This window comes from Pollachius pollachius (assembly GCF_949987615.1).
Source record: "Pollachius pollachius genome assembly, chromosome: 20".
Taxonomy (NCBI): domain Eukaryota; kingdom Metazoa; phylum Chordata; class Actinopteri; order Gadiformes; family Gadidae; genus Pollachius; species Pollachius pollachius.
In genome coordinates, this window is record NC_136953.1 from 13,751,008 (window position 1) to 13,769,782 (window position 18,775).

The 18,775-nt window shown below is 48.9% G+C and overlaps 1 protein-coding gene across 4 annotated transcripts; it reads right to left on the reverse strand.

The window, feature by feature from the left end:
- Positions 1-106: 106 nt before the first annotated feature.
- On the reverse strand, positions 107-18,052 carry LOC307091472 (oxysterol-binding protein 1-like). 4 transcript variants are annotated; one of them, XM_079758464.1, is made up of 17 exons: positions 17,778-18,052; positions 16,963-17,136; positions 16,589-16,797; positions 16,045-16,216; positions 15,785-15,896; positions 14,982-15,165; positions 13,374-13,491; positions 12,938-12,995; positions 12,669-12,833; positions 11,583-11,828; positions 9,505-9,625; positions 9,200-9,303; positions 8,305-8,400; positions 7,056-7,258; positions 3,748-3,989; positions 2,730-2,768; positions 107-2,489 (listed from the first exon to the last, which is right to left on the reverse strand). In XM_079758464.1, exons 2-17 carry the CDS (start codon positions 17,097-17,099, stop codon positions 2,347-2,349), a joined length of 2,349 nt encoding a protein of 782 aa, XP_079614590.1. In that variant the 5' UTR covers positions 17,100-17,136; positions 17,778-18,052; the 3' UTR covers positions 107-2,346. The 4 variants fall into 4 exon arrangements, with proteins under 4 accessions (XP_079614590.1, XP_079614589.1, XP_079614591.1 ...); XM_079758463.1 differs by having other exon boundaries at positions 17,735-18,052; XM_079758465.1 differs by lacking the exon at positions 17,778-18,052 and adding an exon at positions 17,313-17,699.
- Positions 18,053-18,775: the final 723 nt, after the last annotated feature.

An 18,775-nucleotide genomic window follows, 5' to 3' on the forward strand; every position in this document is an offset into this window, starting at 1 on the left:
TTAAACCACTATGAACCAAAATAAACATGACTTTTCCTTTGGTGAATGGATAATCTAAATTGCACATCATTATAAGGGGAGTCTTACAAGTAGAATAGTTCTCTTGTGATTTTATTGTCAACATTTTACATGTTCCCATCAATGTTGCACAGATTGAACTGGAACAAAAAAACAACAACTTAAATTTCTACAGGATTTGGCAAACAACCTTCAATTGTGTTATCCGTTAATAACAATGTAAAACACAGTCAAACAAAATTGAAGATCGGAGTACGAAAAGCATTATTTTCTGATATACCAGCAGGTGTTTATAGCAAAGTCACTTTCTCGAGTCAAAATACTGAAGATCATGTGTACACTTCCATATAGAAAGTTCTGAAAACTCCCTTTTTTTGTGAAAACGCAGAAATTCCTCTGCAGAGGAACTGTTGGACAAGAATGAGCTACCGTACAATTAGAGTTGAATATTACCATTTTCTATACATTTATAAAATCATAGTTATTTTCAATGGTTTTTTAAAGTCTTTGTTTCTTTATTCACTTCATTAAGTACACTTAAACAAAATTACTCACACACATACACACACACACAGTATATTCCATATCTTTTCTTTTTTTTTGGTGTTCCAAGACACACACTTTGCATATGTACGAAATCGCCAGAGCATTTGGATGTGTGTGTGTAGTTAGTTGTATTTACCGATGCATTTAAAACTTGTTCATTACGCTCTTGCTTGGGTCCTTTTAGACTGTCCAAGCACTCGCCTCAACTTTAAAAGGAATCTATTCGGTCAATGTATTTGACACACACACACACACACACACACACACACACGTACTCTTTTACAGTGTAAAATGGCACTTCATTCAAATCTCATTCATTCCTCTCTTAATTATTTCCTCTTTGCGATAAAATGCAAGCACTGCAGCCAACTCTTTTCCTAATTCTGTTCTCTCTTATAATATAATATTCAACATGAATATCTTCTTTCACCCCAACCAAACAAACCGACCAACAGACATTCTGGCCCATCTCATCCATCCTCTCATAAAAAACATAAACAAAACGAATGCGCGGGACAAATTGTTTCTAAGGCAAACCCCCCGACTTCACGAGGCAATGGCGTCATGAACAGATCAGACTCTAGAGAGAGAGCGAGAGAGAGAGAGAGAGAGGTTAGCAATACGGATGAAAGTTCAGATTTTTGTAGAGTATGCTGCCTCGAGAAGGTAAAAAAAAAATTAAAATAAAAAGAAAAGATGGAAGACCAACCCATAAACCTTCATTTTTTGCCTTCGTCAGGCGACAAAATCATTAAGAATAACAAAATAGCAAACAAAGAGACGCCCGCTGCAATCGTCACGAAGGCCACCAATTAACGTCTTTAGTCAATTACTGAACTATAGCCCCTCCCCCCAGACGGCCCTACCGGCCACGGGAGGGAGGGGGAGGGGGGGAATATTACACTGATTACAATGGAGGATCAGCCGAGGGGGAGGGGGCGATGGGAGGAGTATGGATGACCTATTTCAGGACGTTCCCCCCCCCCCCCCCCCCCCTCCTCCCAGAAGGGATTTAGACCAGATATAAAGCGCAGCACAAGTCACCGCTCACACCACCACCACCCCCCCGCAACGCCATGGGTCCACGTTCTCACAAGGACACCAGCACACACTCCTAGGACATAGGGGGTAGGGGTCAGGACCCACTCCTAGGACATAGGGGGTAGGGGTCAGGACCCACTCCTAGGACAAAGGGGGTAGGGGTCAGGACCCACTCCTAGGACATAGGGGGTAGGGGTCAGGACGCACTCCTAGGACATAGGGGGTAGGGGTAAGGAACCACTCCTAGGACATAGGGGGTAGGGGTCAGGACGCACTCCTAGGACATAGGTGGTAGGGGTCAGGACCCACTCCTAGGACATAGGGGGTAGGGGTCAGGACCCACTCCTAGGACATAGGGGGTAGGGGTCAGGACCCACTCCTAGGACATAGGGGGTAGGGGTCAGAACCCACTCCTAGGACATAGGTGGTAGGGGTCAGGACCCACTCCTAGGACATAGGTGGTAGGGGTCAGGACCCACTCCTAGGACATAGGGGGTAGGGGTCAGGACGCACTCCTAGGACATAGGTGGTAGGGGTCAGGACCCACTCCTAGGACATAGGTGGTTTGGCGTGTTGAAGAGATGAGGACCAGACAGGAAAACCGGGGGGGTCCTCAAGCTCTCCTAGAACAGAGAGCTGCCTTTCGGGGGAGGGTTGGGGTTGGAGCGGAGAATCCACCGGTGGCGGCGGGAAGCATGAGAGTGGGCTGGGGTCCGGCGGTGGCGGTGTTGGCTGTGGGGTCTAGAAGATGTCTCCGCAGACCTCCCAGGTGCCTGTGTCCTTGGCCTCCCAGTAGCCCCCCTTGTAGACGTGCACGGGCTCGCCCGTGATGGGGTCGTCGCAGCGGTCGAACCACAGCGCCTTGTGGCTGTCGTGCGCAACGCCTGGTTGGAAATAAAAGAAAACGGACGCAGGAAATTCATTAAAAGTTTGAATGGATTACAAAAAGAACAAGAAAAACACACAAAAGGAGAAAACAAGACGCGTTAAAAAAAAAAACAACAACAGGAAACGGGGAGGCTTAATGTTGTTGCTAGGAGATCACCGGGTGACAGAAATGGCAAAAAAAAAAAAGGTGGTGGGGTCGGTGGGGGGGATATTGGAGAAAAATAAGGGATACTTGCTTTTCAGAGCGGGGTCAGTATAGATGTCCTCCTCGACAGCTTTTGGGAGAAAAGGGGGAGGGGGGGGGATAGCGATTTGTACACCGTTCAAATGTTGCCGATGACGGTAGAAAGAAACACACACATGAACAATGAACCCAAAAGGACCGGAGCAGAGGAAGTCAACAGAACCACCGCGGGTTCCACCCCTCAGAAGGCATGGGGCCCGCTCTCATTGGACGCCACTGGTGTCAACTTACATTTACATTTGGGGCATTTAGCAGACACTTTTATCCAAAGCGACTTACAATAAGTGCATTTGTCATAAGAAGTGAAACAATATATCGCTGTCGGTACAGTAAAGATGTTCATAGAACCAAGTGCAAGTATTACAATCGCTAGGCTAACCCATTCCCCGTGTAAAGCAATGATAGCAGCTACTGTAGATGCTACACAATTAAGTACCTTGAATAAGTGCAATGTACAAGTGCCAGGACGTACAACATTCAATGGTGGCTGTGCATTGCTTTCTATGCAGAGTCGAGGTGAACTCTTAAAACTTAAAACTTAAAAGTAAAAACTGAAAACATGACACCGACGCGGCGGTTGATCACCGACACGCGCAACAAGAGTGGCCATGCTCGTCTCTACGACACGTATAGTGACATCGCCGCGTCCAGCAGTACTCCATTGACAAAAGCAAACGACAAATCACGTAGAGAGCTAGACCTCTGTCCGGTTCCCCAACTAGGGAGTAGGGGTGTCAGGTTGATCGAATTTTGATCGTGGTTTCGTTTTTTTGGGGTCAAACGGCCTCCAAACTAATTATCGAAACTATTATCAACAAAAAAAATTGCAGAACAGCTGTATACATATTTGCACATTATTTTATCTACTTTTTTTTTAAAGGGAAAGTTTCAAAGTTCTCAGTTACAAAGTGTCGTTTGAACAATCGTGAAGATCATTTCTTCCATAGCCGAGCAGCCCTACTAGGGACCGCCCCCTTTAAGAAATAAAAAAAAAAGGCGGGGCCTCTCACCGGTGCCCTCTTCCGATTGGCTGGCGGTGCGCAGGCTGGCGGCCTCGCGCTCCCGCTCGCGCCGCACGCTGCGCTGCTTCTCCTCCAGCCGCTGCTTCTCGGCGTTGGCCTCGTCCCAGCGGCCCGCCTCCATCAGCCGCTGGTCAGGCCGCTGCCGGCTGTCGGTCGGGGCCACGCCCTCCTCCGCCTCGTTCAGCGTCAGAGCCAGCTCCGTGAAGAAGTACATGGTCTCCGCCCGCTCCCTGCAAGGCGAGGCAACTTTATTGATGCAGCACTTTTCATACACAAGGCAGACCCAAAGTGCTTGACATATAAACATTGTCATACGATAAAATCAATTAAAGATCAATTAATAGGAAACGTATGCAAAACAAAAGAAAAGTAAAATAAGGCAAAGTTAAAAAAGCATTTTAGAAAGTGCAATGTGTTAAAAAAAAGAAAATAAAGGTAAAGTTTAAAAAGGCCTTTTTAAACTGTTTTCCACTACAGCTAAATCTTTAATGTATTTAAGATTTAGCTGTAGTGGGGGGGGGGGGGGATATATATGGATATATGTATCGGTATCGGATAAAATATATCCGATACCAGTACCTACTCTGTACTTTTTAAACGCTTCCGGTGCTAAAACATATGCTCCCTCTACTTTAAATGACAACTTAATAATAATTGCTTGACACTTAACTGCTAGGTATGTAGGGGTGTGCTTTTGTTATGACAACAGCAAACAGAAAGTATCTTCACTCAAACATCTCTGAAATGTATTTGATGACAAAGAGGCCACTGTAGACTTGAAAGAATAACAATAGAAATAGATAAACAGAGAGAATAGAATAATAAAACACAAACAAACATGCATACGGAAGCAATTTCTAGTTTCTGATTAGACAAAAGAAACAGCAATGTGAAAAATGTCTGGGGATTTAATACTCTGATCTGGATTCAGCTCACCCAGTGAGCGCACGGGACGAGCACCAACACAGTGAACTGCATCCATAGACCTGAGTCCACCTCCTTCATATCCACCTCCTTTCTCCTCCTCCTCCTCTTTATTCTCCTCCTCCTCCTCCATCATCTTCTCCTCCTTCATCTCTTGCTCCTCATTCTCCTCCTCCCTACTCTCCTCCTACTCCTTTCTCCTCCTCCTCTTTATTCTCCTCCATCTTCCATCTTCTCCTCCTTCATCTCTTCCTCCTCATCCTCCTTCTCCCTACTCCTTTCTCCTCCTTCATCTCTTCTTCTTCCTCCTCCTCCTCCTCCATCTTCTCCTCCATCATCTCTTCCTCCTCATTCTCCTCCTCCCTACTCCTCCTCCTCCTCTTCATTCTCCTCCTCCTTCATCTACTCTCCTCCTCCTCCTCCTTTCTCCTCCTTCATCTCCTCCTCCTCCTCCTCCTCCTCCTCCTCCCCCCCCCAGGTTCGGCGGGGCCCGGGAGGGGCGAGGCGAGCGGCGACGACGCCGAGTTCTCCGACGCCACGGAGGAGGCCCCGGAGTTCATCACCGCTCCCGCCGACCCCCAGTTCCACAAGTCAGTGTAGACTTATACGCGCCGGATTAATTCCCAAGTTTTGAAAATAAAATAAAGTATCTGACGCGAATAAGCGACTCTGTAATTGGTTATGAACAGATAGCATCGGCTTTGAGTTTGTTTGTTACTTTGAAATCACATACGCTCGCAACACACACACGTGTTCGTTCATTCATTCATTCACGCACCCACTCGGCCGATCTTCAACCGCAACAACATCAAGTAAGTGATGCCGCAGCGCGTTGACAAGTCCGTCCCGAGGCGCCCGTTGGCTTTATGGTTTATATGTTTGAAAGCAGTGACACACTCTTTTACCAGTTGGCCTGAGATACCACGCCTCGTAGTCATGGATCTATAAAGAAAGTCGTGGTCGTACTAGGGCTGAACGATTAATCGAATTAAAAAAAAAAAAGAAGTAATTTGTTACCGTTACTGACTGGAAATCCGTACGATTCATTTATTTTTATTTTAATTTTACAATTCAATAGTTAAATAAAGAAGTTTATATTATAAATTAATCTCAACACATCGGCCTGGCCTAAAGGAAAGAGCAGACCTGTGTTTGAATTGAAACACGAGGCATGCTTACTGCAAGTTGACCGTGTGTAGAGAGCGGGCTCGAACGCCCACAATGGTCTAAGACAGCGCGGGCCTGGTTGAGACCCTGCGGGGGATTCACCGGGGGCCAATCGGAAGAGGGCAGCGTTAGGAGCTCATTTGAAACATTGCCTCTGCTCATTTAAGACAATGACAGCTCCGAAGAGACGCCACAAACCCTAACCCAAGATTGATCGGTTAACGTTGATACGGTCAACCATCGGTCAAACGGTCATCGGTTAACATCCCTAGTTCCGAACGTTATCAGTATGGCGGAATATATAAAAAAAAACAGTGTGCGTGTGTGAAGAATGCAAAAAAGTATTATTCAATTATATTTCAAATAATAATATTATACAGTATTATTCAAATAAATTCAGTAAGCTATAAATTAATACATTTATTCATGGGGGGGGGGGGGGGGGAAATTAGGTAGAGAGATGAGATGTATATGGAACTCCGGTCCACAGCTTAAGCCCAGCTAGAGCTTTACTCCCACCCAAGCCCACCCCTCTTAAATTAAGAAAATGCGTCCTACAATGCACTTTATTAATTTAGCAAACCCATCATCACCTCTGGCTCGCTGCTCATTGGCTAACCCAGACGGACGACGCTCGCTGCTCATTGGCTAACCCAGACGGACGACGCTCGCTGCTCATTGGCTAACCCAGACGGATGACGCTCGCTGCTCATTGGCTAACCCAGACGGACGGCGCTCGCTGCTCATTGGCTAACCCAGACGGACGACGCTCGCTGCTCATTGGCTAACCCAGACGGACGACGCCCGCTGCTCATTGGCTAACCCAGACGGACGACGCCCGCTGCTCATTGGCTAACCCAGACGGACGACGCTCGCTGCTCATTGGCTAACCCAGACGGACGACGCTCGCTGCTCATTGGCTAACCCAGACGGACGACGCCCGCTGCTCATTGGCTAACCCAGACGGACGACGCTCCGTTTCAAAAACTAAAACGGTGTCACCAAATGTACCATTCCGTGCATTTCTGGACTTGTCGTGTTTCCGTCTCCAAGGGTTCCAAGTGGCACTTCGAACACTTCGGAGTGCCTGCAGTGATAAAAATATACACCTGCAGTAATATGTATCCCTGCAGGCACTCGGAAGTGTCTCCAAGCGGCAAATAACAAAAAATAAAGTGCACGAGCACATTGACGTGCACACTCACGGCAGGGGGTTCTTGTGCCAGATCTCGCGGGCCTTCAGCGTCTGGTAGACGGTCTTCTGTTTGGCCTCGGCGCCGTTCTCCCCGGCGGCGCCGCTGCTGCCCCGGCTGCTCTGCATGACTCGGGAGAACTCCATCTTCTCGTCCCAGGTGCCCGACAGCACGTAGTGGGCCTTGCCGTCCTTGTCCGTCACCAGCCCGGTCACCTGGGGGGGGGGGGAGAGGAGTTGGCTTAAAGGCTGGAGCCCGACCGATAAAGGCTTTTTAAGGCCGATGCCGATACAAATATCTGGTGATTTAAAAATCCGATATATATTTTCAAAAAAAAATCCAGAAACGCGTAACAAAACATAAACAGATTTCCCTAACATCGGTTATTTGAAGTTATTTATGAGTCCTCACTAAAATAATAAGGTCATGTAGTTTAAATATAAACATATATTTTATATATTTTTATATATTTTATTGTTTTACTGTCACAACAGAAAAACCAAAATGAACATTTATTTAGTTCTGATAAATAAAATGTATAAAAATACAAACTGAAGATATGAAACACAAAGTCCTTTGAACAAAACACAATAACAAAAAAATAATAATAATCTTTTATTTTTTGTGTCCACCGCAAGGGCCTGACGTGCGCCTCCCAAACAATTGTAAACTTGCGTTGAGGCGACGATGCCGCAAGAGCTGTGATTGGCCCGCTCACTAAAACCTGACGCAGAACCAAAACAAGATCACGACTGGGTCGAAGCGCATGCGTGGTCATTGCGTTGCGTCCACGCGGGACCAGAACTGAGCCTTCAGCTCAGCAGGTAGAGCGGGTTGATTTGTAAGCGGAAGGATCCTAGTTCGAACCCCAGCGTGTCGAGGTGTCCGCGCGCAAGACTCCTAACCCTAACTGCTCCCGACCAGCTGGCTGTCGCCGTGCGTGGATGACTCCGCCGTTGGTGTGTGAATTTGGGTATGGACCATTGGATAAAAGCATCTGCCAAATTCCCTGAATGTTAATGTAAGAGGCCAGGTCCAAACTAGGCCAGCCGAGCTGGTCTAGCCCACATGGCTTCACAGCCAGTTTCACCGACAGATCACTATCATTACAAAATATTTGACTGCCACGCCCGGGGGTAGTGGAACGCAAAAGTTGAAACAATGTGAAACAAAAAACAAGGCATGTCGAGGACAGCACGCAAACAATACTGTAAAGAGGCAAGATTGGGGAAGGCTGTGAGGACGACAAAGTGAAACGCACCTTCCTCGCCACGTCTCTGGAGAAGTAGCTGTAGGGAGCGAACTTCAGGTGGCATCGGTCGCCGGTGGTATGGTTCACCACGTCGATCTCCCCCGACTAGAGAGACAGAAAGATTGGAGGGATGGACAGAGGGAGAGGGAGACAGAGGGAGAGATACAGAGGGAGAGGGAGAGAGGGAAAGAGGAAGAGGGAGAGAGACAGAGGTTGAAAGACACAGAGAGACAGAGGGTGAGCGACAGAGAGAGAGAGAGACGGACATAGGGAGGGATACACAGAGGTAGAGAGGGTGAGAGACAGAGGGAGAGAGACCGAGGGAGAGAGACAGAAAGATTGGAGAGATGGACAGGGAGAGAGAGTTCAGGCCATCAATCCTACTTTCACTTTTGCATCCAAGTCAAGTAGCGCTCCGCCATGTCTCAGAGACTCATTGGGGAGGACGGGTCTGACTGTGTCTAACCTCTCTGTGTAATTGTGTAACTGTCTGTGTGTGTAATTGTGTTAGTGTGCGTGTAATTGTGTAAGTGTGTGTGTGTTATTGTGTAAGTGTGTGTGTGTCTGTAAATGTGTGTGTGTGTGTTATTGTGTGTGTGTGTAATTGTGTAAGTGTGTGCTATTGCGTGTGAGTGTGTAATTGTGTAAGAGAGTGTGTGTAATTGTGTAAGAGAGTGTGTGTGTAAGTGTGTGTGTGTGTGTGTGATTGTAAGAGAGATTGACAGTGTGAGGGAGAGTTCAGACCATCAATCCTACTTTCACTTTGGCCCCAGAGTCAAGTCTAGCGCTCCCCCATGTCTCAGTGGAGAAGGGAAGGGTGGGTCAGACTGTGTCATTGTGTGTTTGTAATGGTTTGTCCCTGTCTGTCTACCTGCCGTCCTGTCTGTGTAATGCGTGTGCTCACCTGGTCGATCCACAGCTTGCCCACGATGATGTTGTGCACCGTGGTGGTGACCTTCTTCCAGGTGTAGTGATTGTCGCCTTTCTCAAATATGGCGTGGATAGTTCCTGGTGGAGACACACTAATCAGTTTGAGGGTGCGCTGTTCATAGAGAACGCACTGTAGGCACCACATTTGGGCTATTTGAAGCAACCATGGGGATGTCATAGTGCACATGGATCCAATAAAGTGACACACACACACACACACACACACACACACACACACACACACACACACACACACACACACACAGTGTGTGTGTTTACCTAGGGGCATGATGGAGATGTATTTGCCCCTGAACTTGCTGGCCACGGTGATCTCCTGCCGCAGCGTCCAGCCCCGGCTAGAGATCACATGGTGCGCGGCCGCCGGCGGGTGGTGGCTCACCTGGGCGACAACGACAGACCGCAGCGACATCAACAACAACAACCAATCACCAAAGGATCAAACCCATAACGAAGACGAGTCACGCTCGTTGATCGGGATAAACTTAAGGCGAAAAAAACCTGCAAATAACACACGCACACGCACACGCACACACACACACACACACACACACACACACACACACACAGACACACACACACACACACCCCACCCTGTTGACATCTCGCACTACCAGTTCCCCCACCGGGCGGTTTCGCAAGATGTCGGGTTGCACGGTGTTGTCTTTGGCTACGTGCCGTCCGTTTAAGTGTGACGGGCTGGCAGCAGAAAGCTCCTTACTGAGAACTCACTGGAGAGAGAAGGCATTCTTCCAGAAGCCCTTGCTTTGTTCACTGTTCTGCCACATCTCAAGGTGCCAACAGAGGCCAGGGGCCAGATTAGCACGGAAAGAAGAAACACTACCACCCTCCCCCCTGCGCACTAAAGAGACACCCATTTCTCATCACACCTGCTACGGGACATTTGTTCCGGCCATCTCCTCGCGTGCTATGGCAACTTTGTCAGCTTTGCGTACACCGCCCTCTAACCAGTAGCGGTGGGTCAATAGAGGGCGTTAGGTCGCCGCCCCTCCGTGAAATATTCACTTGAATATATCCGCCAACTATTATTATATACGAAATAAATCAACAAAAATACATAGCGTTTATCCTCGTTTAATTGTGCGATAAACTTGTCAGTGCCAGCGACCATTTAAATGCGTCTGAACGTCAATGATTTGGGCTAGGCTAGTTATTGGTCATTCGAAATAAAGCCCTCCTCCAAGCAATGTTATACTTAAAAGGAGCAAGTAAGTTAAATATTAATTTAGTCTTTCGGCCTGTGGCATATAAACAAAATGAAGCAACTGCCCCATATTTCTAACTGCATTTGAAGTAGACATCGAGACTCACAAAAAATGGACGCTATAGGACAGTGATCATGATTTGTCTCAATATCAGAATAACAACAATGGGTCAAATAGCAATGGCTGGTGGAATGGACATAAAGTAGGTCTGTATATGCAGTGTAAGCTTGTCCAGGCCCTGCAAGTCAGGAAGTAGGCTATGAATCTGAATGAATAGTAGGTAAATAGGCAGTGGCCATCCCCAAAATTCACCAAAATACAGGAAACCAAATCTATTAAATTCAATTTTTTTTATGGGGGGGGAACCCCAGACTCCATGTCTATTACTGTGCCCCACCAACATTTTTGATCACCAGCCGCCACTGCCTCCAACGCTGCTACTGTATTGATGTACACTGCCCCCTGCTGCTGCTGAGGTGTACTTCCACATGAATGTTCACAATGGGACATGTACAGACATTTGAGGAGGCATGCTCTGGCCAACAAGATGCTTCTCCTTGATCTTCCCATGGTCTTTAGACTTTAAGCGGTCAGCCCACATGTTTTTTACAGATTAAACCATTACTATGTTGACAGAATTGGCCAAAAAAGGATATATCTGAATAAAGGGTGCTACGGTTGGATCTTTGTTTTTAAGAAGACTTAGAATCCTACCACATTCAAAGTTTGACAGTTAATTCCATTTTAGTACCAAACTCCGCGAACCCGTCCAGGATTTCAGCGTCTTTTAAACAATAGGGCCCCACTAATACGAACGCTTTCAGGTTAACAGCCAAAGCCAAAAGCCGCGGGTACAAACATCGCAAAAGGCCGTGGGATGCTCGCACGATGAATCTACCGGTGAATTTGCACTCCGTGAACCGACTTTCACAGACAAGCTCATTTCCATATGAGGGAGACTGCAAGCAACCCTCCCCCCCCCACCTCCCCTCCCCACCCCCTCTCCCCCCCCCCACCTCCCCTCCCCCCCCCCTCTCCCCCCCCCCCCACCTCCCCTCCCCCCCCCTCTCTCCCCCCCCACCTCCCCTCCCCAGCCCTTCTCCCCCCCCCCACCTGCTCGCAGAGGGAGCGGTACCCGCTCTCCCGGCCGCGGTCCAGCTCGTAGGTCTCCCCCAGCAGGGGGTTGAAGGGCTTGCCCGTGCGGTGCACCGTGGTGGAATAGGAGGAGACGGAGAAGGCGGCCACGTAGCACAGCTGCTCCAGGGCGCTGCCGCACTTGGCGCCCTTGTCCAGCAGCTCGTGGTACTCAAGGTCCTCGGACAGCCGCTGCAGCATGGAGATGGGCTCGTTGAAGTTCACCTGAGAGGGACGGACAGAGGCGGGGGGGGGTGAGGGGGTGAGTGGGTGAGTGAGTAGAGGAGAGGGGGGAGAGGAGGGAGGGAGGCGAGAGAGAGAGGGGCGAGAGGAAAGAGGCACGAGAGAGAGGGGGAGGGAGAGAGACAGAGAGGAGACAGACACAGAAGAGAGACAGAGAGGAGAGACAAAGACGAGAGAGACAGACAGGAGAGAGATAGGGGAGAGGAGAGACGGATAGGAGAGAGATAGAGACGGAAGAGAGACAGAGAGGAGAGACAAAGACGAGAGAGACAGACAGGAGAGAGATAGGGGAGAGGAGAGACGGATAGGAGAGAGATAGAGACGGAAGAGAGACAGAGATCGAGAGACAGAGGGAGAGGGCAAGAGTGAGACAGAGACAGGAGACAGAGAGTGACGGAGACAGAAGACAAGGACAGAGAAGACAGGAGAGAGTTAAGATTGGTAGAAACGCATTGCAATCATCACAGCAGCAAAATGAAGACGAACAACTGTACATGTAGCTCGCAGTTAATAGTCTAGCTGCAGATTACATTACAACAGAAAAAAACTCGCTTGCTAGAAATACTGCGCATGTGGGTGCGGTCCTTAATTGCAGGCCATTAGCAAATGAATACCACACAACCCTCATCGGACAGCAACACGCGATTTCCAACCCCATTAAATACATTCTCAGTATAGGCCTTTCTCCAAGAAGTATAACAACAGGGGCGAACACAGGGTGTGTCACTCATCTCGGCCCACAGACACACCCATCGTTAACTCAATGAGCGCCACCCGCCTCATGGGGGGGGGGGGGGGGGGGGGGGGGGGGGAAGGACTGACCGGCATGGGGATCTTGGAAAGCTCCTTGCCGATGCAGTTCTTCATGATGCTCCAGAGGTTCAGGGAGTAGTTGGGTTTATCCGGGATGCGGCTGCGCCTCTTCTTCACCGGAACCAGGTCCAGAGACGGCGAGTCCTGGTTGGCCGAGAGGGGCTCCTCGTTGAGCTGTGGACCAATCAGAGGGCAGGGTTTTAGTACGACTCACGCAGCCAGTGAGAGGCCATAGATTCAGGGTGGGGGGGGGGGGGGGGAGAGGGGGTGTTACCTACCGACTGGTCGTCTGAACCCATTTCACTGTTGAAGCCGCTTACGTTACTGCTAGAGCGTCTTCAGGGAAAGAACAAAACAACAACACGTTTTGGGGTTCATACTCAATTTAGAACAAACGGTACACATCGGGCCCACGACTAGCGAAGACGAGGACATCCGGGGATCTACTTGTGATCAGAATCTATGCCATCGTGAAAACACGAGGGGGAAACGGCCTCCCCAGGAACTAAACCCGGGCCTGGCCCTTGCCTTAACCCGGGCAGCAAGAGCGAGCTTCATCTCCTTTAGGTCTGTGACTGTGGCGGCTGTCCGAGCGACCGCTGGCGTCTAAACCAGTCTCAGAGGGGGGCGGCGTCGACGTGCGTCTAAACACGTCTCGAGGTGGGCGGGGGAGTGGGTGAGTGGGTGAGGGGGCGAGAGGTGGTCTACACTGACTTGTGGAACTGGGGGTCGGCGGGAACGGTGATGAACTCCGGGGCCTCCTCCATGGCGTCGAAGAACTCGTTGTCGTCGTCGTCGTCGCTCGCCTCGCCCTTCCCGGGCCCCGCCGAACCTGGGGGGAGGAGGAGGAGGAGGAAGAGATGATGAGGAAGGAGGAGGAGAAAGGAGTAGAAGATGAAGGAGGAGGAGGAGAAAGGAGGTGGATATGAAGGAGGTGGAGAGGAAGGAGGTCGACTCAGGTCTATGGATGCAGTTCACTATGTTGGTGCTCGTCCCGTGCGCTCACTGGGTGAGCTGAATCCAGATCAGAGGATTAAATTCCCAGACACTGTTCACATTGCTGTTTCTTTTGTCTAATCAGAAACTAGAAATTGATCCCTGTTCATGCAGAACATCTTTCGTATGCATGTTTTTTTTGTGTTTTAATATGTTATCTATTTTTCTATTGTTATTCTTCAAGTCTACAGTGGCCTCTTTTTCATCAAATACATTTCTGAGATGTTTGAGTGACAAAAGCACACCCCTACCTAGCAGTTAAGTGTCGAGCAATTATTGTTAAAACTAATGAAACTAATGTTGTCATTTGAAGTCATTTCAATTAGAGGGAGCATATCTATTGACCTGGCCATGCCCACTGTCTGGAATGTGTTCAAAATGGCGAGAGCGGGCAGAGAGACAGCTATAATCACGTCTGTAGCCAAAGCAAACAGAGACTCGAGCGAACGCACCGAGCGTGACTGCTGATGGGAGGCGGGCCTCCAGCTCAGCTGATAACAACTGTATGGTCGGAAGGCCTGCAGGCCCACCAAACACAAGGCCATTATGGCCTGACTCAATCAGCCTGCCTGTTGCCTTGAGCCCTATCTGGAGAGCGATTTGCATGATTTACATTTACATGACGGGAGGGTCGATCTCGCTTGACAAGACGCAGACAACAGCTGTGTAACAACATATGTACGTATGTATGTATGACAGTCACATATTTACACACACAATTAACAATGTTTGCAGAGGGCAAATAAAACCTCTCTGATGAATGTTTACTTTGTATTGCTTCCATTTCATTTCGTTGTGTGGACACTAACATATCAATGCAAGACAGATCGGAGAGGGCGAGAATGAGACCGAAACTGTGTGAGAGGGACAGACAGCGAGCGGCAAGACAGCAAAGAGCAAGAGACAGAGAGCAAGATAGCACCAGAGAGAGAGCGAGGAACAAAGATACAGAGAGGGCGAGACAGAGAGCGAGACAAGAGAGTGAGAGAAAAGGGAGTGAGAGACAAGAGAGCGAGAGACGCAAGAGAGCAAGAGAAAAGGGAGTGAGAGACGAGAGAGCGAGTGACACGAGACAGATCGAAAGACAAGAGCGCGCGAGACAAGAGAGATACAGACAGAGTGCGAGATAAAAGAGAGATAGAGGCTGAGGGCGAGACAGAGAGCAAGATAAAAAGAGAGACCGAGGCAAAGGGCGAGACAGAGCGCGAGAGACAAGAGAGCGGGATACCAGCGACAGAGAAATGAAGCACGATTGGGAGCGAGCGCGAGAGACAAGAGCCACGGTCAGGGCCGACCGGTGAGGGCGGTGCGGGGGGGCGGCCCTACCCTTGCTGTCCAGCGTGGTGTTGGACTGCGAGTTCCCGCGGAAGGCCCGCTCCAGGTTGTTGTGCTGCTTGGCCAGCTGCTCCAGGGTCTCCTCCAGGCGGATCCGCTGGTCGCGCTCCGCCTGGAGGGCCTTCTGCCACCGCTTGCTGTGGGCCTGCGACAGCGCCAGGAAGTCCCGGCACGCCTGCGCCCACCAACCACAGCCGTTACCTTAAGACACGTGTTCAGATGTCCACCTAGACTCTGCCTCACTCCCTAACCCAGCCACACCTCGTATAAGCTTTTTGTATGTTGTACGACCTGGCACTTAAATATAGCGCTTTTTTCCACGTTTTGTGTCTTTTTGCGTCCAGAGAACCAAAACATGGTGCAAATACAGGTGAAACAAGGACAACTAGTGCTGCGTATACACACTGTTTATCGCTGTCGACTTATCTCTTTATTGTCTTACCTTGGGATAAACGGAGGACATTCAAAGGTGAATTTCCAGATAACGAAACAAGGTTTTCTTGAAGGACCAAATTGATTTGGGCACAGAAAAATAAAAGGGCTACGTCCACTTGGATTTGAGAAACAAAGCGAGAGCCACAGAGAACAGGCTGCGTCGAAGGTCTGAAGTCAGCAGAGGCTGAATGTGCTGAGCACGCCTTTTAACCCAACCTGCCCTGGGTGTGACCCGATACCCAAATCCTACGGCAGTAGTTTAAAATGCAGATGAGGCATGAGTCTTGGAAGAGAGGCCAGCCACTTGAGAAAACTGCTGACCTATATATAGATGGGGATGGCGGGGGTCGTGTACTCACATTAATCATGGCATTGGAGGTAATGCGAAACAGCGTGGCTCTCTCAGTGACCTGTCGAATCTTGTCGCCTGCCTCTCCAGTGAGACGTAGGCTGTCCAGCTCCGACAAAGATCTGAAGACAAATGTACGAGTCTCATTATGGACGTCCTCTGGTCCCAGCTATGTATATATGCATCTCCACACACACACACACAAGCCGAACACACACACGCGCACACACATACTTCAATCTCAGAGAGACAAAGAGATCTGAAAGGAACCTCTGGAGGGCGGAGCCATGCTTGGCGATGAGGTCATTGCACGTGCTCAGATCCTCCACCTTGCTGGCCAGGGTCCGCAGCGTGGACTGGACCTCGGAGTTCTGCGGGGCGGCGGCGCTCTGCCCGTGGGGCGCGGGGGGGCAGGGCAGGGAGAAGTCGTCGCCGGAGTCGTCTGCGGGAGTGAGGGCAATTGGAAGAAGAAATGAGGAAGAGGAACTCGACGTCCAGTCATGGCGGGGCCACGTTAGGGCACCTTTTGTCGTTAGGGTTCCTCCAATATTGCTTGCTTCAGACATTTAGAGAAAGGCCCCATTTCCCTTTTAAGTGACTCATCGTATAACGAGGTTGTACGAGTGTTATAGTCTGCCTCAGCTGACTAGAACATGCGAGTCAGACTTTGAATATCTATAGAATGTATTATACACAAACAGGTTTGGTGAAAGTGTGTGCGTGTGCGTGCGTGCAGGACAAGGCCTTTCCCTCTCAGCCTTGACCTGCGTGCGTGCACACGTCTCTCGCTGAGGGACAACAAGGCCTTTCCTACCTGACTCGGCCTGCATCCGGGCTGCCTTGGCTTTGGCCAGCTCCAGGGCTGTGATCCACCGCTGGCGTTCCACCTCGCAGCTGGCCTTCAGGTGGTAGGTCTGCGTGCCGCCGTTGGAGATGACAAAGTTGCAGGCGTCGTCCACGGCGATGGAGGCCGTCGCCAGGTTGATGGTGCCGCGGCACGTGTGCCCCATTTCGGCCTGGGTCCTGGGTCGTCGTAAAGGAACCGTCGTTAAATACCGTTGACCTCAAGAGGGTTAGCGATATAGTCACCCGTCCAACTCGTCAAATGTGTACCTTGGGTCAAACTCACAAAATCTAAAAAAAAAAAGCTTAAATGCTGAAAAGGTGTGAACTACAGCTGTTTTTTACCTGTAATATGACAACAGTCCATTGCTCAGAACGAACCACCGCCGCTGATAACCTTTGATATAATTGGTCCATTTGAACACCCAGCCTTTGTAAGTGTCGCCGGCTGGAGTGGGAGTGGGGGGCTTCGGTTCCGACATCACTGCCCCCAGGTACTATAAAGACAGGTTGGGGAACCTTTGATAAAGAAACACATTTTACATATGAGGAGGTAACAGGCTACGAGTAATAGGGCCATTTGACACAGCAGACATGAACATGACAGGAGGCTTTTGACAACCCATTATCGACCAGTGCACTTAGACGAGTCAAAAGGGTAAGGATCGGTATTGATTACTATGTAATGCATTTACCAGTACTGATCCCGTAACACAAATGGAGTTGAAGTATAAACCAAGTGCTTCTATTCTCTCAAATATGGTTAAAACGTACACATCGATGCTCGTTAGTTACTCGTCATACATGGTCATTGGTTTCTCTCATACTAGACCACATCTTTAATAAAGACCGAGTGGACTTTAAACAGTGTGTCATCCATTACAGAGACGATGTAGCCTTATACTTGAATAAAGTCGCTATTGATTGTAACGATGTGTCAACGCAAGTAGTCGTGGTAGAAAACACACGAATGACCTTTACTTCAACGTCAGCCAAAGTTAACAAGTGCCGACTAAACACCCGCTATCGCTAGAGATTTTTAAAAGTTATCCGTCGTTTCAAATCCATTGCTAGCTTCCCTGGCTAGCCTCCCTCCTCCTGGCCCAGCGCTGTTTACCTTGACGTGTCCGTAATGTGAGCTCAGGCCCAGCGCTGTTTACCTTGACGTGTCCGTAATTCGAGCTCAGGCAACCAGGCACCCGGTGAAGGCACGGCTAACTTTGACACCCATAGGCTAGCTAGCTCATCGGCGAACACTGCACGGATCAAATCGACGACTTGGAGGACAACTTTCATAAGGCATCCGCCGACATGCACCGCGACGCCTCGGGTCGGAATGAATCGCGTTGCACACGAATTTCCTAAGACAAACACACAGAACAGTGCGCAATGGTACAACCTACATGCTAGCTAGATCTAACTATGCTAATGTTAGCTCGGCTACACCCGGTTCTCGACTATTCCGCCCGGGCTGGAAACCGACCGTCAGCTTTAGGTTCCGCTTCATCATCATCCTAACCGGAACATTGAGATCCAAAAGAGACTGTAATAAAGACCTTTTTTTATTTTACAATAAATTGCGGCAAAAAAAGCTCCCGTGATACGTAGTCATTTTAAAACGAATTCGGACATTTAAAAATTAAATGATTAGGTCAAAGTAAATTTGTATTGAACTGACTGGGAATTATTACGTGCATGATTTTTTTTGATCTTTAAAAGGTAGATCCGATACTTTGGATGGGGGCGGATTTTCCGTTAACCTCATATAATTACATTGTTGTATTTTGCCAAGCATTGAACAACAAAAAACAAAAAATGCGACTCCGGTGGGACTCGAACCCACAACCTTTGAATCACAACGCTAGTGAATGCCTAGAAGTCCAATGCGCTATCCATTGCGCCACGGAGCCACCTGTTGCACTATGCGGAGAGGTTTCATATTGTAGCCACATTTCATCATCTATTGACTACTGATTATTAATTTTGAAATATACAAAACCATGAATGATGGGCAGTTCTTCACAAGATTGAACCACTACATTGTGCGACTAAAAAACGCAAATAACATTACTTCAAAATTAGTATTTTTTGGCAAGCCTCATTTGCTGTGTTTAGTACTTTAGACAATTATTAAAGTGTAAACGTTATTAGTCTTTGG

What these genes read in the sequence shown, in the direction of transcription:
- LOC307091472 (XM_079758464.1), bottom strand. Translation starts at nt 17,099, where the DNA reads ATGTCGGAACCGAAGCCCCCCACTCCCACTCCAGCCGGCGACACTTAC. An exon ending in ACCGCTCCCTCTGCGAGCAG is followed by an intron (nt 9,626 to 11,582) that starts GTGGGGGGGGGG and finishes GTTGTCGCCCAG; the next exon opens with GTGAGCCACCACCCGCCGGC. An exon ending in TGGCACAAGAACCCCCTGCC is followed by an intron (nt 3,990 to 7,055) that starts GTGAGTGTGCAC and finishes CTCGCCTTGCAG; the next exon opens with GGAGCGGGCGGAGACCATGT.